The 24,784-nt window shown below is 47.0% G+C and overlaps 1 protein-coding gene across 1 annotated transcript in view; it reads right to left on the reverse strand.

Moving 5' to 3' along the window:
- The window catches only part of AQP9 (aquaporin 9), a 31,234-nt gene extending 15,625 nt beyond the window's left edge, over positions 1-15,609 (reverse strand). The window contains exons 1-3 of the mRNA XM_083712905.1: positions 15,385-15,609; positions 14,715-14,841; positions 2,445-2,571 (exon numbers count right to left, since the gene is read on the reverse strand). Coding sequence (XP_083569031.1) covers positions 2,445-2,571; positions 14,715-14,816 — 229 coding nt within the window. The 5' untranslated portion in view covers positions 14,817-14,841; positions 15,385-15,609. The remainder of the gene's footprint in view (positions 1-2,444; positions 2,572-14,714; positions 14,842-15,384) is intronic.
- Between the last annotated feature and the right edge of the window lie 9,175 nt (positions 15,610-24,784).

The following is a 24,784-nucleotide window of genomic DNA, read 5'->3' on the forward strand; positions in this document are numbered from 1 at the left end:
GTGCGTCTTATAGAGCAAAAAATACGGTAATTCCAAGGAGGCATTCCAACCAGGCAAAAGCAGTTGAGGGGGGCAGAGAAGAGAACAGATGAGGCACTTGGCCTGGAAGCTCAGAGAAAGACTTCCAGGGCTGTCTTGATCTCTTGAGTTTGCTGTTCTCCACCCCTAGCTCAGTCAGTCTGAAACATTCTGATAGTGTTGAGCTACTTGCAGAATGGAGAAGGGGAAGGGCTGGAGCTCAGGGGCAGAGGCCCTCATTTTGTAAAAAGAAGCTCCTGCAGCTGGGAACAATTTCCACTTGGGAGAGTGGCTGGAAGAAGCATGGCTAGTCAGCTTAGGCAACCATGGGAGAGATGGGTGGACCAGTGTCCTGACTCAGTATAAGGCTGTCCACTCTCTCTGGGCCTTGGAGCCCTACATGAGAAGAGGATGAGGATTGCGTTCCTCTCCTCCTTTTGCAGTGTGCTCCTGTGGGTTAAACCACAGAGCCTAGGACTTGCCAATCAGAAGGTCGGCAGTTCGAATCCCCGCGACAGGGTGAGCTCCCGTTGTTCAGTCCCTGCTCCTGCCAACCCAGCAGTTCGAAAGCATCTCAAAGTAGATGAATAGCTACCGCTCCAGCGGGAAGGTAAGTGGCGTTTCCGTGTGCTGCTCTGGTTTGCCAGAAGCAGCTTAGTCATGCTGGCCACATGACCTGGAAGCTGTATGCCAGCTCCCTTGGCCAATAAAGCGAGATGAGCACCGCAACCCCAGAGTCGGCTACAACTGGACCTAATGGTCAGGGGTCCCTTTACCTACATGCAAAATAGCCCTTGCTGAACGTGGACATCAAACATGAGCATCGAAACATAGAATTTTAGAGTTAGAACAGTGGTTCTCAAACTTTTTTCTCTGGGCCACACTTTCAGAATAAAACATTGCCCATGCCACACGCTCACTCCCAGTCTAATAAGTCCATGAACCTCACCCTGGTCCATTATCTGCATGTGACCTTTGCAAAGCGGCAAGAAAACAGATGAGGCAAATATTTTGAAAAATGACACTTTGACAAGCAGGTGTCATTAGGTAGCCGTTTTCATTTGTGGCATGTTAGAAATTATGGCTTACACAGTGGCTCTTCTTCTTCACAAACTGTTGATAAGACTTCTGTGACGTTTCCTTTGTTGTTAAATGATGTGCAAATTTGTTGTCCCAATCATTATCTTAGAAGAGGCACCCAAGAGAAAACGACTCTTCCAATATTGGTATTTGCTGTGTGCAGTTATTATAAATACTTGCATTAAAATATTGTTTTAAAAATCTGCATCAGTGTGTGATAAGTTGACTAATCAACTGAAGTGTTGCAGCTTTGCACCAAATACTCCTGCAGGTGTGTGTGGGGGGGTGTCAACATTTAATTAGGAGTAGGAGAAAATGGAGATCACCATACAATCTGTGCATATGTGCATGAAAAAAATGGTGATGCATGGATTTGGAAAGGCAACATCTAAGTTGCAAATATTTAGTACAAAAGCCATTAAAAATGCCATCAAAACAGAAGCCCTGCCCCCCCCCCCCGAATTTTGCAAATACAATTTCTTAAAAATCTTGGCTGATTCTGAACATTTTGGATCACCTTTTAAATCCACAATTTTCTTTCTTTCTTTCTTTCTTTCTTTCTTTCTTTCTTTCTTTCTTTCTTTCTTTCTTTCTTTCCAACACAGTTTACCACCAGCTCTCTTCTGAATTACTTCTCCTTTGATAACTCCAACTATAGGTTCCACCAGGACCAGCAAAAGCACTTCTTCCTCCCTCCCCCACCCATGAATTCTTTTTTTTTTGCCCCCCCCCATGGATTCCTTTTGTGAATTCCTCCTGGATGGTTTCCACATCCAACCCCACAGCATCATATTGCAGATTATTTTCCAGTGAGTCACCCATTATAATGTGGATGCCCTTCTTAGTATTATTCCTGCATTTATTTCTTATGCAACAGGGGTGTTTTTTCTTTGTTCCCAAGGGGCAACACTTGCCTGCTGTCTTTAATTTAAATCAATCCACTCATTTTCAATGGATTGATGTAGCCAGTTTACTGATTACACAGTGCAGCCTTACTAAATATTTTCACTGTTGTAGACACTATGAAAATAGCCATAAGATTTGTACTGTATAACATTTTCAAGTGTTCAAAGTGCTTCATTCACTGTTACTTACAGAAGCTCTGAAATAGACCTCACAACAACCCTGTAAGGTAAATCAGGATCATTATCCCACCCTCTTTATTACAAAAGGGGGGGGGCTGAGCGGAGAAAGGGGGCTTTGGCTAAGGCCACTGAGTTTTCTTATGGCAGAGATAAGATGAAAGCTGTGAACCTCCTGATCTGTAGTCTGGTTTCTTAGCCACCACTCCATCCCACCAGCTCTCCTCCAACTTCTTTAGCAACACGGTGAAAATGCCAGCTTACCAGAAACACCTCCGGCGATATAGATGGCGATAGTGACAGCCATGGCAAAGCCAAGGGATATCATTGGTGCTCCACCCAATTCACCTCTGCTAAGGACAGACTGCGCAACCGCACCGCATCCCAGGGCCTGCAGTTTGGGAGAGAGAGAGAAAGAGAGAGAGGGTGGGTGTACGCTCATGGTTTATAATGTTAAGGAAGGGTTAAGGAATGGTTTTCATAATGTAGTTGAACACGTTACGTTCTACTTTGAATGGTCATAAAGCATTATTAAAATGTGACACTAGAGGGTGCTGCAGAGTAATCAGGAACCAGCAGTAGGCAAAGTGTGTTTTGACGATTAAAACAGGTAAGAAATGCTTTTATTTTACAAGTAGGCCCTGTGAAGTTTTAGAAGGATATATCTAATATTGTTCTAATAGCATGAAATACCGTATTTTTCGCTCCATAAGACGCACGTGACCATAAGACGCACCTAGTTTTTTGAGGAGTAAAGCAAGAAAAAATATAGTCTGAACAAAACAGTGGATGTATGATTTTTGTGGTTCATGCTGTGGCCACAGACATGTGATTTGACAGTGAGTTTGGGGTAGCCCAATGCAAAAATCCTGAGGATCCATGTGGATCCACGCCTTGTAACTACGTTTTTGCACCATTGCAGCCCCACGAAACAATGGGTGTGTGGTTTTTTGGGTGCAGGCTGTAGCAATGGACATGCTATGTGATCTGATGGTAAATTTAGGGTGACCCAATGCAAAAATCCTGAGGCTCCAGGGACCACGCATTCGCTCCATAAGACGCACAGACATTTCCCCTTACTTTTTAGGAAGAAAAAAGTGCGTCCTAGGGAGTGAAAAATACAGTAGGCCAGTGTACACCCAGCCAGAGGGAGAGAAAAGCATGCTGGTTGCAATCTGCAGCACTGCTTTTGGAAGGCCGGGCAGCCAGAATTTCATCCTCTTGCCAAGATGCTAAAAAATGGGCACATCACCTGCAAGTGTACTTCTGCATGGATCTTTTTTTAAAACCTCTTTTCCCATCAAAGGCATGTTGTGCATATCGCATACATCCTTTGTCATTAAAAAAAAAATGAAGTCAGTTCTTTGAAGCAATTTGCCCACTGTGGGGCCCCCACAGGTATTTGTGAATACCTTGTTCCTCTTGACAGGGTGGAGAATTTTCGGAAAGGGCTACTCATTATTTGCAAATGCAAACTTTAAGCATTATTTGATTAACTGGCATATTTTAATTGGTGAGTCTGCAGAGCAAGGAGGACACAGGGTTGTTTTTTTTTGGGGGGGGGAGAGTCTGGTTCCAGCATCTTAAAAATTCACCTATATTTAGGTTTTGGTGGTATGCAAATATATTTCAGCTTTAGTCAATTGATTGATCAAAAGACTGCATTTTAATCTACCTCGAATTGTTTAATCTATTGTCAAGCCTTAGAAAAAGCTATATGAAGCAAATAAAAGTGAAACCTGACCCTTTTAGCCAGCTTAAAAGCTTCCTTGGGAAATGAAAGGGGAAGTGGAGAGGCCAGGAAATCCGGGTGCCAAGGTCAACCAAGAAAAATACAGTTTAAAATGAGAGATCCTCTATAAACCATTTGGTTTCTCTGGTAATTTATCTTCCCCCAGCCCCACCCTGACACTAAACATTTCATGAGAATTTAGTCTGTTTTATTAGATGTCAGTGGAACCCATTCCTCTTTGGGGTCTCCTCACGACCCACATTCAGGGTATTATTAATGGACTCCACTATAAAAACGTCCCTTCTCACGTTCAAACTTCTGCCCAGTTCAGAGCAGCCCCAAAGCATGGAATTCTCTGTAAAACTGGGCTGCATTTCACTTCCTTAAATGTTGTGAAAACAAGGGTGAATTTGACATTTCCTTCCCTAACTACAAGCAGTGACTCAGACTTTTTTTCCTCCGTAAAAACAATAGCAGAGCTTCTCTTTGTGGCAAATGTTGAGTCCAGAGGGGTGGGAATGGGGCTGCTATTAGGGATGGCAAGGAGGGTTTTAGTTTGTTTCAGCTACCAAATTTACACTTCCCCAAACAATACACAAATCACAACACAGACACCCTTTGAAATTTACACTTCTCTGAATTTTGCAGTTTAGATATCTGACAAAAATGAATGCGTACAAAGCTGTGTATAAAATGCATATATTGGTGAAAATGACATAAAATGTATTTTTTTCAAAATGCACACAAGATGAGTTTATTAAGAGTAATGCCCACTGAAACACTGACAATTTTTCATGGGATTTTTTTTCAAACACACACACACACACACACACACACACTGATACGGAAATGTAATCAACTAAATTTTAAGTTTGGGAAAATGAGAAACTGAAGAGAATCCATAGTTGTTGCCGTGGACACAAACCCACCCTACATGCCCAAGCAATTCAATGCAATAATTTGAGGCTGCCCTGTTTTCAGGGGTGCTACTGACACGGCATATGGCCTGAGATCCTCACTTCCAGAAACCTTTCTGATGCTGCACCTCAGAATCCTTTGTGACATTGCAAGAGAGCTCCCGTTCATTTCACTGATGGTTGTGCAAGAGAAATTGCAGGTGGCGAGAGGTGAGGAGATGGCAGTGCCATGTGGATTGTCCCACTCAGACACAGTGAAATTGGCATAATCTGAATAAACCAGCCCCTCTTTGCTGACTTTGTCAGATGCTGGCCTGGCAGTTATGCCCCACACAATTCCCCCCCCCCCCCCGTTCCATTTCCTTGTATTATGTGACATTACACAAGTGGCAACCTGATATGCAGATAATCTCTTCTCAGGTGGTTTTGATTGTGCTTGTATAACACTTACTTTCCCTTTTCACTGTAGAAGGGAAAAAAAGGCAATTCCCTTCTTTGTCTCCTGCAGTCATTTACTCTAGAGTAGCCTGTCTTGCAACAAGGGACGCGGGTGGTGCTGTGGGTTAAACCACAGAGCCTAGGACTTGCTGATCAGAAGGTCGGCGGTTCGAATCCCCATGACGGGGTGAGCTCCCGTTGCTCGGTCCCTGCTCCTGCCAACCTAGCAGTTCGAAAGCATTTCAAAGTGCAAGTAGATAAATAGGTACTACTCCGGCGGGAAGGTAAACGGCGTTTCCGTGCGCTGCTCTGGTTCACCAGAAGTGGCTTAGTCATGCTAGCCACATGACCCGGAAGCTGTACGCCGGCTCCCTCGGCCAATAAAGCGAGATGAGCGCCGCAACCCCAGAGTCGGCCACGACTGGACCTAATGGTCAGGGGTCCCTTTACCTTTACTAGCCTGTCTTGCACTGGCTAAACCAGCAGATGGCTGTCACAACACAGCTCTGCTCCAAAGGCGGGGAGGACAATAGAGAAACCAACCAGGGCATGACAGAAGTCACTACACTGTGGTGGTTCTCCCTGACACCTATAAAACAGCCTTTGTCAACCTGGTGCCCTCTAAATGTTTTGGACTACAACTCCCATCAGCCCCAAGCTGCAGGGACACTGCATTCAAAACAACAGATTGGCGCATGTGGCTCTCCAAGGTTTCTGGGCCAGGCTTGTTCCTGGGGCGGCCTGGGCCTGGGCTCTCCTGGGCCTCCACTCTGCTTGGCAGGAGCTATGGCTGGCAAATCTGCACCTTTTTGCCCTCACTCCCCAGTTTTCATTATCCGTGCCGTTTGATTTTCCGCCCAGCGATAAATAAGAAAGATGGTAGCTATTAACTGAAAGCTTAGCTAGGCAGCCTGTGAGGATGGCCGCCTGGGCCGCCTCTGCCAAAAAGCCCTTGCCTCACAAGACACCGGATCCGTGTTTGTGTCTGGAAGGTGGCTAACCTCACATGGAGGAAAACAGTTCTCCCTCGGAGGAGGGAGCAGCTCCCTTATCCCCTAGGAAGTTGCTGTGTTTCATTGGCAGCCCACTCATATGGGAGATTAAAGACCGGTGTCTTTTTCTTTCGGCTGCTTTCAGGAAGTATGCATTAGTGTTTCCAAGATACATAAATATGACTTTCCAGTATAAATAGGGTTTTTCTAAGAGGTCTGGGCCCTCAGCTTTTGGAAGAACAGGGCCTCCCTGGGTGGCCTCGGCCAGGCTGGTAATTCTTTTGGCCTCCATTCTCACTTCGTTAAATGGGGATTAGAGAGACAGCTACCCTACACTTGGGATCCGCCTTTGCCAGAGGATGTTTGATGTTAGCGAAGCTGACTAGAAACTGAGGCAGAAATGTCTGATAATAAATAAAGTCACCTTAAGAAAGGCATTTGGGGCTGGATTAATGAATAAGCTAAGGGTGATTTAGAGTCCTGGATAAATTGTCTTATGACAAGGAAAGACCCATGGTGTACATTCATTTTATCCCATTATCAACTTTGGTCTAACAGGTGTGGTAGGTTTTTTGGGGAACCACAGAAATATTCAAAATCTATTTAACCAGAGATCATAGAATGATAGAGTTGGCCTTGCAAGCCACTTAGTCGAGTGCATTGCAAAAAATGAGAATCCTCATTATGTACTTTTACATGACTGTCTATTTGTATATATTTTATAAAAAATTATATGTATGTTTTATGATGGCCTATATTTGTAATGCCTAATAAAGTTTTGGTGAAGTAAGCATTGCAAGAAAAGGACAACGATTTGCATACATTGGCATGTGCATAGATGCAAATTTTGAAATAACAACATAAATGAAAAATAGATACAATATATCTCACCATAGAGGGGCTTCCCATATGACCCTTATGGCCACTTCCATTTTATGGTAGGATTGCTATACATCTAGAGTTTCCCAGACATAGACGATGTTCTGCTCTTGCTAGGAGCGTCTGGGCAGAAATTGCTTTAATGTCCTGGAAAATCCGGCTGTATGGCAGCCCTATTCTATGGATTTTCACCTTTTTAAATATGGCAACCCTATTCTATGGATGTTCTTGGACTCCAGCTCCCATCAGCTCCTTCTGGATGCTCCTGGCCAGGAATGATGGGAGAGCTAGTGGGGCACAGTGGTTAGGGTGCTGGACTAGGACCTGGGAGACGGGGCTTCAATCCCTGCTCAGCCATGAAACTCACTGGGTGTGAACTTGGGCCAGTCACAGCCTCTTAGCCTAATAATAGAGGACACAATTGATTCAGCAGTGCAGAAATGCCTGAATGAGTGAACATGCTGTCCAAATGATGATGGGATGACTGTGTACACACCATAGGCAACAACTGTGCTCTCTTTTCACCTTCAGCTGTTTCAAAAACTGCCATCCATCTGCAGCCTAGCAAGAGAGCAATCTGAGAAATATCCTCTGCAACGTTGCCAGGGGGCTGGAGAGCACGGCCTGCAGCTGGCCGTGCGGACATTAACAATGACTGATACGTGGTGAGATTTGACCCATTTCTCTTGGTGCAGGTGACACATAACTCTCTGGTAAAGTACTGAATTGGCTGGACAACTAAGTGGCTCTTCCTTGATAATTAGTTATATATTTATCGTTTCTCTGCTGCATATTAGAAGGTAATCAAACTTGCAGTAATAAAATGGGCCAGATCCATTATTCCATAGGTCTCCAAGGAACACAATCAATACCCTTTCAGGTTCAAATGGATTTCCCTTCATTTGGTTTCAGGCCCAAGTTTAATTTATATATTAAAAAAGCAGCTTGGAATTAAAGATGGCCATTTAAGTACTCAAAAACTGTGGATGTAAGCCATACCAAGATTGCTTTTTCAAAGACCGCTTCCATTCAAATGGCAGAATGTGAGATTATTGCTCAATCACAAAATGTATGTTCCATAAGGCGATAGCCAAACTCTATACATTTTAAAGCTTTTAAAACTCATAAAGATCTGGTTCTAATTGCACATGGAAAATGAAACCTGTACACTCAAAACATTATGACTGTGTTTTTGTAAAAAAGAAAGAAAGATAGTTTTTACATGTAAAAACATTAAGTAGGAATAGAAGTGTTAAAATAGTAAATAGAAAAGGAACTGGCTGTATTTTCTCATGTGGATGAGTTCTGATGGTTTGTGCCTGGGTGCTAAAACCCATTTTTATAGACAGACAAGCATTACAAGTAGTTGGAAAATGACCACTGTGCACTATGTTGGCCATGAGTCCCACAATCAGAACAGCAAGGAAGCTTTGTTATACATTGTCTTGACATTATATCCCAGATTAAAGTCTCATCCTTACTCCAAAAAAAGGTGGAAGTGGTTACCTGCCGTTTACCATCTCAACAATCAGGTGAGATAAATTGGGCTGGGAGAGAAAGAGGCCTGATTCACAGGTGCCAAATCAGGGTTGATTAAACTATGGTTTCTTAATTGTTCATTTGTTTGAACCCTGCTCAGCAGCTGAACTATGGTTTGTTTACTGGTAACAAACTGTGATCTAAAGCCATGATTTGCTCTTGGCTTACAGATTTTGGTTTTTATTAAAGAACATAAGAAGAGCCTGCTAGATCAGGACAGCGGATCATCTAGTGCAGTATCCTGTTCTCACAGTGGCTTCCATATGCCTGTGGGACACCCGCAAGCGGGACCTGAACACAAGACCACTCTCCTCTCCAGCAGCCTCTGGCAACTGGTATTCAGAAACATGCTGCCTCCAAGCATCTTTCAACTGTGGCCTGGTGTTGTGCATGGATCCAGCACCCTTCCTTAACCATGGTTTCTTTGACCACCCCATCTCACCAAACAACAAAAGCACTTGGAAAGAGCAGCTGGGAAACCAACCCAACCCAAGCTCTTTGGTATGTTGAAATAGCTCAGTTGGTAGAGCATGAGACTCAAGGTCATGGGTTCAAGCCCCATGTTGGGCAACAGGCGGTTGGACTAGAATCACCCTTGGGATCCCTTCCAACTCTCCAGTTCTATGATTCTATTATTCTACTGGCACCCAAAAATCCAGAGGTGGCCTAATAGTAATGAATCACAGGATACTGGAGTAGGCAACAGCTGGCCTCCCCTGCTAAGAGGAGGGTGGCTGATTTAAGCTGGGTGAGTGTGAAGAGGAAAACAGCAGTTTGGGTTGTCTGAGGGAGAGAGAGGGGAGAGAAGGCTGTGATCTGGCTGAGGATCTGATCTGGGTTCACAGATTTGCTGCTTTTCAGGCGTGCCTCCTGTGGGCCTCCACTTACGCTCTGCCTGCAAATTTGTAATTAAAGTGAGTATTTCAAAAGTGCCCCATGCCATTTGCAGTGCTCTAAATTGCATCCAAAGGAAGCCAAACTCAGGCATTGCAGGAACTTCTCAATATTCTGGGAAGTGGAGAATGTCCCTCAGCTGAGAGTACGAAATGGAAAAGTAAACATCCACAGCAGGAGCCTTCACCAACTTGGCGCCCTCCAGATGTTTTGGACTACCACTCCCATCAGCCCCAGATGAGACTGATAGGTAGAAACAGAAGGAGGGCGCCAGGTTGCTGAAGGCTGGACCACTTTCAGCTCTCTGAATTGAAACGATTGTCTGCCTTCAGCCATTGTGCTCTACATCTGCTGGGTAAAATGGAAACACTGGACAGCTTGTTACGATGGGGTGAAAGTACCAGCAACTTTAGAGCCACACCCATTGATAGCCTCTAGAGATCTTTCCCAGCTATCACATGGGGTTTTTTGTTTCTTTATAAAATAAATCACACTAAGGAGGGCGCTTGATCATGTCATTGTCCAGGGCTGTCCTTCCTATTTAACCTCCAGACAGGCGCTCACACAGACTGCATTTTCTGCCCTCCAGGGGACTGTCAGGGTGGTTATTTTAGTCTGGATGTGATTCCCTGGAAAACGTGCCACCCTCGCCTCTTCTCCAGCCTTATCTCCAGCCTCTCCAAGTGCCGGAAAGTGGCAGCCCCCCTTTTCAGCAGCCCTCAGCCAACACATCTGCAATGCGAGTCGCCACTGTTCTGCATCTACAATTCCTGGCTACATCTTCAGTCCTCAGGGACTGAAACTGGGCCATAGTGGAGCTGCCAGTTGCTGGCACGCCAGAGACAAGACAAAGGCAGGCGCTTGGGCAAGAGTGCCCTGCTCTGACCAGGACTGGGGAGCTTGAACAGAAAAGGGAGAGCAAAGGGTGCTGTCCAACCAGATCCGAGCGATGTCCTTCTCCTTGGCCGGATCCTGTATTTCTGCCTTGGCAAACACTCGTTTTCTCTCCTCTTCCCCGCCTTGAGCATCTGATTCATTTCAAATACCTGTAGCTTGCTTTTTCATTTCAAATAAAGTTCCCAAAATGAGTTGCAATAATTTGAGGAATCAAAGGAAGTCAAGCAGAATACCAGCTCGTCAGATTGCAGTGCAATAAGAAGCACCACCAGTCAGACCTCCCTTTATACAATGTCAGGAGCTGGAATCAGGAGCAGGTCAGTAATAAAACACCCAGCGTCAGTTAACTCTATTCAAAGAAACCAAAAACAGTGCAGGCCTAGTGATCACAGCAACTCTTCCCAGTAGGTCTTGCCCCAAGAAGGCAGTTATGAGGACTGAAGGTCCCTGACTCCCCACCGCTCTCTAAGACTCTCTCCCAGGTCCTTCCGCAGCAACCGGAGGCTCCTCCATATCGTCTTTCTTTGCTCCACCCTCTTCATTCCTTTTTGTGTTCTGGGAGACAAGGTGGGAGGGGAGCTGGTCACAGCAGGAGGGGAAGACTTCCTGGCTTCTTCAGAAGCCTGCCTGACCTACTCTTGGCCCCCTTCCTCTCCAGCCTCTGCTTCTGCTTTTGAGTCAGAACTGCTCTCTACCCCAGCCTCTTCCAGCTCATTGAACCCTGTTACATCTTCAGCTTCTCCTCCCAGTCTTCTCCCTCTGACCACTCATTGTTGTCCCACCACCAATCCCCTGGCTCTGAGCCTTGGGGTTCCCCTGGGGGTTCCCTTGAGGGTTCCCCACCATTCCTCTGCATCCAGCCAGTCCATGGCATAGGACCCCCAAGAAGCAGCCATCTTGGGAAGGACCTGGAGAAGGGCCTGTGCTGAAAATTCTAGTTCTCAGACATGTTCAGATAGGAGAAGAGGACCTCCCAGCATTTGTTGTATGCAAAGGGAAGAGGAATTGTGTTCCCTCCAGAGGTGGTGGTGGTTGCCATCTGTGACACAATTTGCACGCTGCAGGTCTCAGATTGGGTGGGGAGGGAGACCCCCCCCCAGGTTTCTCCTGCTCCAGGCAGCTGCTGCCTAGATTGCTGACTACCCCACATCAGAGGATCACAGGGGCTGGCAGGCTGCAAATCATGGGCAGCAAAGCCATGCCAGGCTATTCTTCTTCCCTATGATTACTTCTGCATTCCAGGGTTCTCTTGCTATCTGGGCCAAGCATCAGCCACCTCCATCCTGGCTCTTGCCACCCCTTGCCTTCAGCTCTCAGTTTACCCTCCTTTAGCCCTGTAGTGTATCAGTCATGGACACTCTGTGATGTCCCCTCCCTGCATAGGCAAATAAATGTCCACTAGCTGTGCTAACAAAGCCCCCCCCCGCTTTCCTAACCTTTGACCTTTGTCTGTGCAGTTTGTTGTCTTCTGGTATCTGTTTGATGTTGTGTGTCATTGCAGGTCATTTGTTCTGGAAACCAGCTGGAATAATGTAGAAAAAACCCCAATTGCTCCTAGGACATACCCTCCGACATTTCTCTGATTAAAATAGGGGCGTCCCATACGAAAATGATAATTCTACTATTTATACTCCACCCATCTGACTGGGTTGCCATTCTGGGTGGTTTGTAACATATATAAAGCACAGCTTTAACATATATTGAAACATAATGTAAAAACTTCCCTATTCAGGGCTGCTCAGATGGCTCAGGGGTCGGATAACTCCATACCCTCCAACATTTTTGCAATGAAAATAGGGACGTCTTAAGGAAAAGCAGGACCTTCTGGGATCAAATCAGAAACTGAGACGGCTTCTGTAGATCTAGGACGTCCCTGGAACATAGGGACACTTGGAGGGTCTGCTAGGATGCTCAGGACAATATGGGCCTAAGCTGAGAGCCAGCACCTGGGCTTTGAAAATAATTAAAATTATGCTAGCATCCATTTTGTGTTTGCTTCTATAGGGATAGAGATTAATTCTCTAGCCCAGTTTGAATTTAGTTTCCTGTTGGGGGAGTAGCCCAGGTTCCAGTTGGCAGGGGGGTGGTTTCTTGAACAGATCGAGGGAATCTGCATTCCACAATGTTCCAATCAAGAGTCTGGGTAGAGCGGGATGCATTCTGGACTTAAAAGTTCTGTTCTTAGACTTCCAAGTGGCAACCCTCTTAGGGGCGTTGTGTGCTGGTACCACCAATTGCAGGATCAGATAGAAACTTTTCTAAAGTTGTTTATACGCCCCTGAACAATGCATTTTCTGTTACTTGTCCCATGAAAATCACCAGGTGTCCCGTCATTTATCTCATATCAAAGATCTACCTTATCTGAGGTCTATTTTTATTCCAGCTGTTCATTCCTGGTTCATCACTAAATAAAATGAAACACAACAAATTGTGTGATCAAAATATGGGGGGACTTGTTAGATAAACACCAAAACAGCATGCGTGGTGTATTCTGAATGTGACTCCGATTATGTAGTGCAATTTACCATATATTGATAAAAGTTGTCAAAAAAACCCCCAAAACCCCTCAAAGTGGTTTACAAAAAAGATAAAACAAAAAAAATTATCGATAAGAAGGCATTGTCTCTTTCAATGTATTCTGCAGCTTCCATTCATGTCAATGGGGCTTGCAGGGAGAACACTCTTGTGGATTACACCCCATGGTAATTCATAGAAATCCCTCACCTCCGGCACCAAAATGTGCCAGGGCAATACAAACTTGCAAAGACCTGTGCTTACTTCCTATTTGGAAGCCCTCAGAAGGGGCAGATTTAGGGGAGCACGACTGGTTCGCCCACACTGGGCGCCGAGCCGAGAGGGTGCCTCAGGGGGTGCTGCAACAATGACTTGGAACAGAAGGTGAGTTCCAGGGTGTGTGCAGAATTTGAATGTCTCACAGGGCGTAGCTGAGATTTGAAAGCTCAAAATCTGCCACTGGCCTCAGGCACCTTATTATCTCACAGGCTCAGTTTCTCAGTCTGTAAAATGGAAATAAGCGTGAGCTACAGTTTCCCTGGCAAACCACTCTAAACACACAGACCCTGGGTTGTTGAAAGGACAAATAGCATGTGTATTATTTAGCACGTTGCCATAGAAATAGGTAGCTATAGTTGTTAACTGAAACCCAAATACCCAACATGTTTTGGATTAAGTCAGCCTTCTCCAACTGGCGCCCTCGAGATGGTCTGAATGCTCGCTGGGGCTGGTGGAAGTTGAAGTTCAAAACATCAGGAGGCCGCTGGGTTGAAGGAAGGCTGAGCTGTGTTAGTGATACGTTTCTGCCTGTACTTCTCTTCCCATCCTTTGTTGTCTTTCCCTGTGTTGAATATTGGATTGTAAGACTCTTGGGGCAGGGAGCTGTCCTCTTGCACTTTTCTAAAGCATCAGGCACACTGAGAGCACCATAGAAATAGTCGTAATGTGCTGGGCATAGAAAGGGCAGCTGGTGCATTATGTGAAAAAATGCATGCACCCAGCCACCCTTTGTATAGCCCGCCCAACACCAGTTTAGCCAGGAAGCACTGGGGATGAATAAACTGGGGAGCAAATCTGAGAATTTCACTTTCTCTCAGTTTATTATTTTTCCAGTCCTAAATTCAGTTTCTCCACATTTCCACATCAGCTAGCAAACTTTTTTTTAGGTCCTGAAAATTCTTCAGCATTTTAACGTGCATTTTATACCTAATACAATACATCACATTTCTTGTAAATGCCATAGTTTTATTACAATCAAGTTATATATTTAACTTGCCAAATAAAGTCAAGCAATAATATTTTTGCAAAGCAATTTTCTCTAACATGATGTTCTTTCGTACGTCATGTTCACCAATGCATGCATTTATTTGCACGCTACCCTAGTAGATAAATTTTTGTACACATCATTTGGGCTGGGGAAATGCGAAATTTGGGGAAGTGTGAATTTCAAAGGATGGCCTCATTTTGCTCTGCACACTTTTGGAAATTGCTAATTTGGTGACTTTGCCTTTAAATGAAAACAGACTTGAATTTGCCCCTCATCCCTAAATCTGGGACTGCTGTGTTTTATAAGGCAGCACAACAGCTGAGTGGGCAGCACACCTCAGCCTTCCTTGCTGAGCTGCTGTGGCAGAAGATATCACTCACCAGTTGCTCTGCTTTGGGTCAATCCTGTTAGGGAGGAAAATAAGGAGGGAAGGAGGCAGGCAGGCAGGAAGCTGCTCACACTTACTACAAGAATGAACGTTCCCAGGAATTCTGAGAGGGCTTCCTTCACCAAGTGGTTCTTCAGGGCCAATTTTTCCTTGAAGCTCCTCTTCATGTTCTTGCTCATTTTGGTTCCTTCTTGCTTGGTGCTTCTGGAGCAAGGCAACAGAAGAACGGTAGTAGCTTTACAATCTTCTCTGCAATTGTCACTTTCTTCCCCCCCTTTTCTTCTTAACTTTGGCACTCCTCCTCATATGTTGAAATACGAGCCGTGGAGTGCCGCAACACAGTCTTTGGAATCATCTGATCGTTCCAGAGCTTTACAGAGACCACTTCACATTCCCTGCTCGTTCATTGAGAGTTTCCATCATGTGCTTTTCCTTCCTGGTCCTGCAGGCACTATTTATATCAGGCCTGACTAGATAATAACACACGTCAGCTCACTTCCAGGAGCTAGCCCACACTTTCCCTCCTAATTCCCTCCTAATTTCTGCCTCTCTGGATTAATCATTACCTGCTAATCATGACCCCCACCTCCAAAATAAACACCCATGCAATTAAACAAGCTGAGGACAGAAAAGAAGGGAAATGATCTCTTATATTACCTGCCAAATGCAAAAGCACTGCAGTAATTGGCTGGTTTTTAAAAACAACAACACAACAACCCCCAAAAGATTTTTCCTTTGGATGCTTACCAGGAGGTGTGTCCATACTGAAAAGGTGAGAGTCAGATTGCTGCTTGCATTTGTGGAATGCAGTCTGTCTCCACATGCCCAGGTGAACAGAGAGCATTTCAGGCGAGGCGAATCAATGGCATTGCTCTGGCATCCCACCAGAGAACCTTCTGGGTGTTAAAAACATCAGTTGAACCCTGCTGGATCATTCAGACTCCTCCGCCAATGAGCTTCTCGAGGCAGTTTACAAGTAAGCAAAGATAAAAACCACAACGGTCCAATTATTACAAAATAAATTATTACCAAAAAACAAAACAAAATTATTACCAAAACAAAATTATTATACAAAACAAATTATTACCTGTCAAAAAAAGAGGAACAAAGGGCAGCACCAGCTATCAACATATTAAGCAGGAATAGAATCAAAAACTTGCTTAAAAATGAAAGGTTTTCAATTCCCGGTAGAACAAAGATAGAGAAGAAGAGGACCCCTAGCCTCTTGAAGCAGGGAGTTCCACAGGCAGGGCCGCCACAGAGAAAGCCCCGCCATGTGTCGCATCATGGGGGCAGGGGCAACAGCCAATCTTAAAGGATTTTGGGCAGAGTCATATAAGAGACTGCCTTTCAAGGAGTATGGTCTCAAGCTTTTTAAGATTTTAAAGGGTCTCAGTTCAAGTAGATCAACAGCCACTTTGGGTCTCAGATCACAGGTTCATTCCTTGTGGAACCCTTCGATTTCTCTTTGTTCTCCCCTCTGGTGGTGGATCAGAGGCTCCAAACTTGGACCCCCCAAGTGGTCTCTGTAGCTGCACCCAGGGCCTGAAGGCACAACTCTGCAATCAAATCTGATTTCCCACTGGTGCCCTGGGAGTCCCCTTCGTCTTTTTTCCCCTCTTGCTGCCCCTGGATCACTTCATCCCCTGCTCCAAACTGAAAATCAAAGTCCTGCCACAAGTCTTGATCTGGGGGCCCCTTCTTCAGGAACAGCTGGCCCAGTCACCCAAGCGGACAGCCACGTATTCCCCTCTCTGCTTATTCCCAATCTCTCTCACGCTCCTCATGGGCCCAAATAAAGGCAAGTAACACAGCATCTCTTGCTCCCCAAACTCACAGGACCCTGGCGGCTGGGGCCTGCTTAAGGGCTGCACTCAGTATAGGGACTGGTCCCCATCCCACAAGGCCATCTTGGGGCACCCAGAAGGCAAGCTCATGGGAGGGCTTTATCTCACCCAGTTCAGCAGGCACTACCCTGGTGCATGCCCACGGATCTCCAACATTCTCCACCGCCACTTCCTCTGGTACCAGCTGCTCTTCCTGCATGCTCACACATGCCCCCCATTCCTTCTGCTGCCCCCCTTCTTCTGGCACTTCTGCAGGCACTAGTTCCTCTTGCTCATGCATGCCCACCTCTTCCATCTCCTCCTGCACCGCTGGCACACGTGGAGTGAAAAGGTCGATAAGCAGCAGCTCTTCACCTCCATCCTGCAGTTTGCTCTCCGCTCAGTCACTTTCCTCCTGCATTTCTTCTTCCACAACAGGCTCCCAGGGAGTTGAGACATCTAGCAGAAGCAGCTCCTCAGCTCCAACCAGCTTGCCCTTCTCCATAAGAGCCAACTTCTAGTGCCTGCAGGGATTTCAGCCCCCGCAATAAAATATTTGAGGGGGCTGGCCCCCCCAAAGTTGATGCATTCAAATGGTGTGCATGCACTGTGTCATGTGATCAGTTATGTGGGCCGGGGCTTACCTGGGTCCCCCACAATGTTTTATTCAAGTTGGCACCCCTGCCCTTCGTGGACGCGTCGTCTTCTCCCTTGCTTTCAGCTACTGACTGCCTCTGTTTGCAGTCCCAGCCCCTCTGCTGCCCATTCGCACTCTGGATCTCTTTGCCCACTCCTTCCAGCTGGGTGCCTTGCAGCAAGGTCCCTGGCTCACTTTCAGCCCCCTGTAGCATCTCACACAGCATGGCTCTCACCTCGCGTGGAGTCACGCTTTCCTCTCCACGGAGACTTATCACCCACTTTGCCACCAGGGAAAGAACCGGGGCAAAAAGAAAGAAAGAAAAGCACTTGGACACAGCTACTTTCTGGCAGAATTTAATCAGGGTCCTGCATCAGGACCAACACAGGGCTTTGTCAAGGCGTTGTGCAGAGACTCCAGGAGTAGGTTCACCAAGGACATAACAGGAAAAGTATATGTCATAGAATCATAGAATCATAGAGTTGGAAGAGACCACAAGGGCCATTGAGTCCAACCCCCTGCCAAGCAGGAAACACCATCAGAGTACTTGTCACATAATCTGCACATAATCTTGAACATAATCTGATTTGGGGTTTTCTTAGAAACGTGGAAGGAGCTATAAGCCAGTTTCATCAGAAAACCAACTTCTGCTTTGCAAAATGTCTTGGTCAGAAGGGTGGGCGAAGCAGTTGTTGGCATCTGTCTGTCTCTGGAGACAATGGAGGAGTGAGGCTTTGGGAGTGAAGTAAAACTGTTGGAAGGTTGCAGCGCCTGCTGTGGCTGTAGAAACCGATACAGGAGAGGCATGTTTTGTTGCAGCTGGGGCAGATGGAGGAGTCTGATTGTGCTGCTGCAGATGCACCATGGGGTTTCTTCTCTCTGCACTCCTTCCAGCGGTCATTCCTCCTCTGGACACTGCTATGAATGTACAACCTGTCTGTCTGTCTCCAGGCGCTGTGGTCGTCTGCAAGGGGGGGGGGGAGTGTTGATGTTGCCACCCTTCGTGTCACATTTGCAGACATCTTTGTAACACAGAGTTGGAGAAACAGTAGAGACACCAGAAGCTGTTTCCAGCCTTCCTCCTCCTTCTCCCCCCACTTCCCCTGCTCTTTCAGATCTCATTTATTCCAGCACCACTCCCATACCCTCCAACGTTCCCCCCCCCCAAAATTGGGGCATCAAAAGGGGTGCACCTTCCAGTCCAGTGCTCTCGCGCTTGTCAGCTGGGTTGCGCCAGAGCCCTGGTGTGACCCTGCTGACCTGTGCCAGAATGAGCATGTTTTGCAAGACATTCAGGGCTTCTAATAGGGAAGCCCAGTTCTTTTGGCAACTCCATGTTAAGCCCCGATCTGTGGAGAAGGCCCACCATGGGAGCTACCATCAGCAAACTGGGTACTGTAGCCCCATGGATAATTGACACTGAAGCTTCTTTCTGTGAGAGTCTTAAGTCCTTCTTGGCTAAACAAAGGGGAGGATATAGGAAGATCAGTAATCTAAAAGGTGGTGGTGGGGATGTCACACAGGGGACATTCCCAGCCCTATTTGGAGATGCCAGTGAGAACTGAGCCTGTGACCTTGTGTGGGCAAAGCATGGGCTCAACCACTTTGCTCTGATCTTTCTCCCAATATCAGAAGAATAGGCAGCAAGTCTCTCAGCAGAGGCAGGTTTCTCAGTATGAGGAGCAAGCACTGAGGCCCAGGGCTTTATAGGGCCTGGTGTGCTGGGACTGACTGGTTGGGAGCAGCAGATGGGATGCTCTGGGAAGTTGGCACTGTAGCCTAGAAGCTCCAGTCTGCTGGGTTTGCAGAGGGAGTGAGCAGCATGGTAGAACAACAACAACAACAACAACAACAACAACAACAACAACAACAACTTATTTATATCCTGCCCATCTGGCTGGGTTTCCTCAGCCACTCTGGGCAGCTTCCAACAAAATATTAAAAATACATTGAAACATCAGTCATTAAAAACTTCCCTAAATAGGGCTGCCTTCATATGTCTTCTAAAAGTCAGAGAGTTGTTTATTTCCTTCACATCTGATGGGAGGGAATTCCACAGGGTGGGCGCCACTACCGAGAAGGCCCTCTGCCTGGTTCCCTGTAACCTCACTTCTAGCAGTGAGGGAACCACCAGAAGGCCCTCAGAGCTGGACCTCAGTGTCCAGGCTGAATGATGGGGGTGGAGACGCTCCTTTGGGTATACTGGGCCAAGGCCGTTTAAGGCTTTAAAAGTCAGCACCAACACTTTGAATTCTGCTCGTAAACGTACTGGGAGCCAATGTAGGTCTTTCAAGACCAGTGTTATGTGGTCTTGGCGGCCGCTCCCAGTCACCAGTCTAGACCAAAGCATTTTTCTGCCTGAAGTAAAGGAGAAGGTTGTGTACACCCACACCCACCCACACCCACACCCTACATACAAAAGCTGACTGGAGCAGGAGCTGAATCTTGTTTCAGAGCTGGTGAAGGGCAGCGTCTTCTAACACGACTGAGGCAAGAGGCTACCTTAGGGGTGCAGGGCAGGTCACGTGGCCTAGAGAGGAATGGTTGGGGATTCTACAAGGAAGAGTTAGGGGCCTGCTGTTATGAGTTAGGGGCCTGCTGTTATGACCTCCTCCAGAGGATTTTGCCTCACTCTGCCTAATGGTAGAGCCAGCCCCTATGTTCAACACAAGCCTCAACATGTGAGTGTGTGTGTGCACACGTGCATGGACACAAACACACACCCTTTCTCTTTCACACAGTGTTATTTAATCCCTGGCAGGAAATGTGCCATTGCTGCTGCCACAGCATGCCCCTTGCCCAGTTAGTCAATATGAGATTATAAAAAGGGCGTGAAATTCAGGCATTAACATTTACCCAGAGCAGTTTTTGTTTAGTTAGCTGTGGCATACCTGCTGGGGCTTGTGAGAGTCCCCTGGAGGCTTCAGGTGCAGCCTAAGTCCTGTGAGGCGTGCCCTTGCCCACCAGGCAGCAACATGCAGGATGCTTGACCATGTATTCAATAGGCAATGTGATCTAGCTGTCCTTTGTTCCAGGTCTCTTATTCAGGGCTGCAAGGTGTGGTGGAACAACACCCCATGTAAACCTATAATCTACATGGGGAAGTGCTGTAGCTGAATGGCAGAGCGTCCGACTCACATGCTGAAGGTCCCAGGTTCAATCCTTGGCATCTCCAGGTGGGGTTGAGAAGGTCTCCTGCCTGAAACGCTGGAGAGCTGCTGCCAGTCAGTGTAGGAAATAGAAAGCGAGATGGACCATCTTGTCTGAGTCAGTATAAGGCAGCTTCCTATGTGCATTTGTTCATTCCATCAGCCCAGCTTTTTAAATTTCAGGTCCCTCCTTTCTTCTGTCAATAAAACGGTGATGTGCAGGGGGTCTTCCAGTGCTGTCTCCACTCCAGATCTGCTTCTCTTCAACAAGGCAGCTGCATTCGGATGGCCCACAACAGCATTTTGCTGCCTGGAGCAAAGGACAACATTTTGCTGCCTCACTGGCGGAGAGTTGAATGTTACTCCCACCCTGGTGACAGAGCAGCATCCCCCACCTCATCAAGCTAGTTTAGGGGCACACTTCTACTCTAGGGTTACCAGACGTCCCTGGTTCCCGGGGACAGTCCCCAGATTTGCAAATCTGTCCCCGGGAAACGTGGCAGTGGCAGCCTCAGCAGCCCAGAGCCAGCCTGGTAGCTCAGTTGGCCCTGCCTGGCTTCAGGAGCTGCTTGCTGCCATGGCACCTGCCATTTTCCCTCTCCAGAAGTCCCCATATGATGGGTCTTGTGCACAACACATCACATAGGGACTTCCGGAAAGGAAAAATGGTGGGCGCCATAACTGTGAGCAGCTCCTGAAGCCAGCCAGAGCCACCTGCACTACCAGGCTGGCTCCAGGCTGCTGACTGCTGCTGCTGCCGCCACTGCCAAAAGGGAACCAGGGGCGTCTGGTGGTCCTGCCTCCTTTGTTTTGACTGATTAGGGGAGGCTCGGGTTGCGGGTGGGTGCCTGTTGCCCAGTTTTTTAAAAACTCTGCGTATTTATGTTTCACAGGGTACGAAAGAAGGGCTTTGCACCTTTATACAATATGCATGTGTGCTTGGGCCCAGGGTCTTTTGTCTCACCATCCCCACTACTGACTCCCTGTTGCTACTCAGCTTCCCCCCCCCCCCAAAAAAAAGTATCCCCAGATTCATTGAAAAAAATCTGGTCACCATATTCTACTCACCTGCCCTCCAGCAGCTCACTGCCACTGCCCATCCCATGGCATCTGCTACTAAAGCAGCTGCTTTACTCTACCTAATGGTTTCATTTCATTGTACACTGATGACTGTCTGAAAGATCTCAAGGCAATTTAAAGTAGATAAACACATAAGGGTGCATCAGAGGTACACACAGTAGGAGAGGGTCTTCTCGGTGGCTGCACCCAGGCCTAGGAACTCCCTTCCTAGAGAACTTTGGTGGTTGTCTTTTCACTGGCAGGCAAAGACTTTCTTGTTCCAAGAGGCTTTTGGGAACTGACTGTTTGTATGGAAAGGGCTTGTGCTGTGGTGTTTCTATTGTAACAATCAGTATGTTTTAATAGAGAGTGAGTATGTTGTCCGCCCCCTCTTGATGTCTAATTGTTTTTTAATGGTAGCTAATATCTGAAGGGAGCAATGGACTCATGCCCCAGCCACACTGGTCACTGACCATCTAATACTCCTCCCCATCCCTCACCTGAGAGGGGGCCAGATTGATACCAGAGCAAGCTCTCAGCCTGGAGGATCACCAACTCCTCCCATTCACTCACTTGCAGCCACAGAGTCACAACATGCCTGAGTCTGCACAACTGATAAAGGGACCTTCAACACTGGCAGCAGATGCAGACATCAACCTGACACTCAAAGCAGCTCTGAAGGTCACCATGGACTCAGTTGGTTCGGCCAGCCCTCATGCCTGGGACACCTTGCCTTGGTTACTGTGTATATTGGGCTTTGACACCAACTTTGTTTCAGAAAAATCTTCAGGGGCCTTTTGGGCCAGGTTTCTCACGATAAGGCAGCAGGAGTGGGTGGCAGCAGTTTGCATTTACTGGGTAATAAGCAGACTTATTTTTGGATTAGGGAATGTCTCTGGGTGAGGCCTTTACAGGAGGCAAAATCTTAGAGGGAGGGGTCGTGGCAAGTACCCAAAAGGCTATCCAAGGCAATAATGATTCCCCTTCTGTGTAACATTTTATGAGCTCCTGGGAATCACCCAGTGTCACAAAGGGAGATGCAGGCAAGGTACACAGGGAGGAGTGAGAGAGTCATAATCCTTTAAGACCGTAATTACCCTTTTATGCTGGGCCTGTTTCCTTTTACTGCTGCTTTTCTTCTTAGGGCTGCTAACTTAAATAAAGGAAAGGTGATTTATGGTCACAGTGCAGTGTGTTAAAGGGTGTGGGGATCTTTCTGTGGCCTTGCATGCTGGGAGTGCTATTTAAGCCATATTCTCTAAGGACCGCAGGACCCAAGCATCTGGCCATTCGGATTCTGTTTCTATCACCAGTGTCCAGGACCTGAAAACCAGGCTCAAGCAATGCCAACTTTTGCCCTGAACCCAGAGCTCCTCCGTGGGCTCTGGGTTCCTATCCTGCTCAGCTCTCAGATGCCAGATTATTCCAGGCTTGGCTCTGAGGGACTCTAGAGCTAGGACCTCCTTTGCCTCCAAGTCCACCACCTGACTTTGACATCAAGTCCTTGCAACGTCATTTCATGCTGCCTCAGATTTCATGTCGTCCTACTCTTTGGGGTCATCCCCCGTTGGAGACTCTGGTCTTCCTTCTTAACCTGCTGCTACTGTTTCTCCTCCAGGCCCAGAAAACTGAGTTTGGTGGTACCATCTAGGCTGCAGTACCAGCCAGTGTGCACATTCCATCAGCTGAGCTCCCCCTTGCACCAGGCTCTAGCCAGTGTGGTGTAGTGGTTAAGAGCGGTAGTCATGTAATCTGGGGAACCGGGTTCGCGTCCCCGCTCCTCCACATGCAGCTGCTGGGTGACCTTGGGCCAGTCACACTTCTCTGAAGTCTCTCAGCCCCACTCACCTCACAGAGTGTTTGTTGTGGGGGAGGAAGGGAAAGGAGAATGTGAGCCGCTTTGAGACTCCTGAAGGGGAGTGAAAGGCGGGATATCAAATCCAAACTCCTCTTCTTCTTCTTCTTCTTCTTCTTCTTCTTCTTCTTCTTCTTCTTCTTCTTCTTCTTCTATCCTGGCCCATCAGGCCCTGTAGCAAAACCTGCTGCTAGGACTGGCCAACTTGGTGCTCTCTTGATGTTGCTGGACTCCAGCTCCCACCATCCCTGGCTGGTGAGCATGCTGGCTGAGGCTGGTGAGAGCTGGAGCTGAACAATATCCGCAGGGCACCTTGTTGGCTACCCTGCCCTACATGTGCCAAGCCAGCTTTGGAGGCTCAGCTCGCTATCCTGCCCACACGTGAGACCAGACTGCTGGGCTCCACCAGCAGACGGCCTACTTGGTGGCGCTGGGACTTAGAACTTCCTCTCTTGGTGACAGTCTGGCCGGTTCCTTCCTTCTCAGTTCGACACAGCTGGTAAAGCTTTTGCTAATTCCGGCCAGCTTTTAAGGCAGCTTTTTCTCTAACCCACACTTTCTGAATAAAAATTCTTTGCACCACGCCACATTTTTATTGATAAGAAATACAATGGAAAACAAAGAGAAACTCCTAGCCGTGCTTGATTTATAACATAGAACACAACTACTTTATAATATGATCATGGGACATCCAGACAGTATAAAACAAAGAACGTGAACCATTTAAAAAAATGAATCATTCCCAAAATGTAATTATAAACATATGTACCATAAGTATGTATGCGAACTTAATGAGAGGTGTGAGCTTGCCTGGTAATCTCGTTTAGATTAAGTCTAATTTGAGACAAATGTACTCTCATTGCCTCATCAGCACAAAGAAGCCTTTCTCTTTTCCGATTTCCCATATTTTCCAGAGTTGGAAATCCCCGCTCACAACAATATATCATGAAGAACTGTAGCATAGCCAATGCTGTTGAAGAGAAGTGTGGGTACTGTTTCTGGTTGTATATTGTTGTATATCCAAAGAGCCCAGTGCCGTGCAGTAAATGACACTGAAATGCTTAAATACTTCTTTGATGGTCTTTGAATCTTCCTGTCACACTTGCCACCCTCTCCTGCCACACCAATTTGGGATGCCACAGCCTTTCAGAACCACTGTTTTAAGGTATATTTGGACTACATCTCCCACCAGCCACGCCAAGGCAAACGATAAAAAGGTAAAGGTAAAGGTACCCCTGCCCGTATGGGCCAGTCTTGACAGACTCTGGGGTTGTGCGCCCATCTCACTTAAGAGGCCAGGGGCCAGCGCTGTCCGGAGACACTTCCGGGTCACGTGGCCAGCGTGACAAAGCTGCATCTGGCGAGCCAGAGCTGCACACGGAAACGCCGTTTACCTTCCCGCTGGTAAGCAGTCCCTATTTATCTCCTTGCACCCGGAGGTGCTTTCGAACTGCTAGGTTGGCAGGCGCTGGGACCGAGCAGCGGGAGTGCACCCCGCCGCAGGGATTCGAACCGCCGACCTTTCGATCGGCAAGTCCTAGGCGCTGAGGCTTTAACCCACAGCGCCACCTGCGTCCCCAAGGCAAACGATAACACTTGAGCTATTTGGCTTTCTGTAGAG

Source organism: Podarcis gaigeae (assembly GCF_964106915.1).
Source record: "Podarcis gaigeae genome assembly, chromosome: 14".
Classification (NCBI taxonomy): Eukaryota; Metazoa; Chordata; class Lepidosauria; order Squamata; family Lacertidae; genus Podarcis; species Podarcis gaigeae.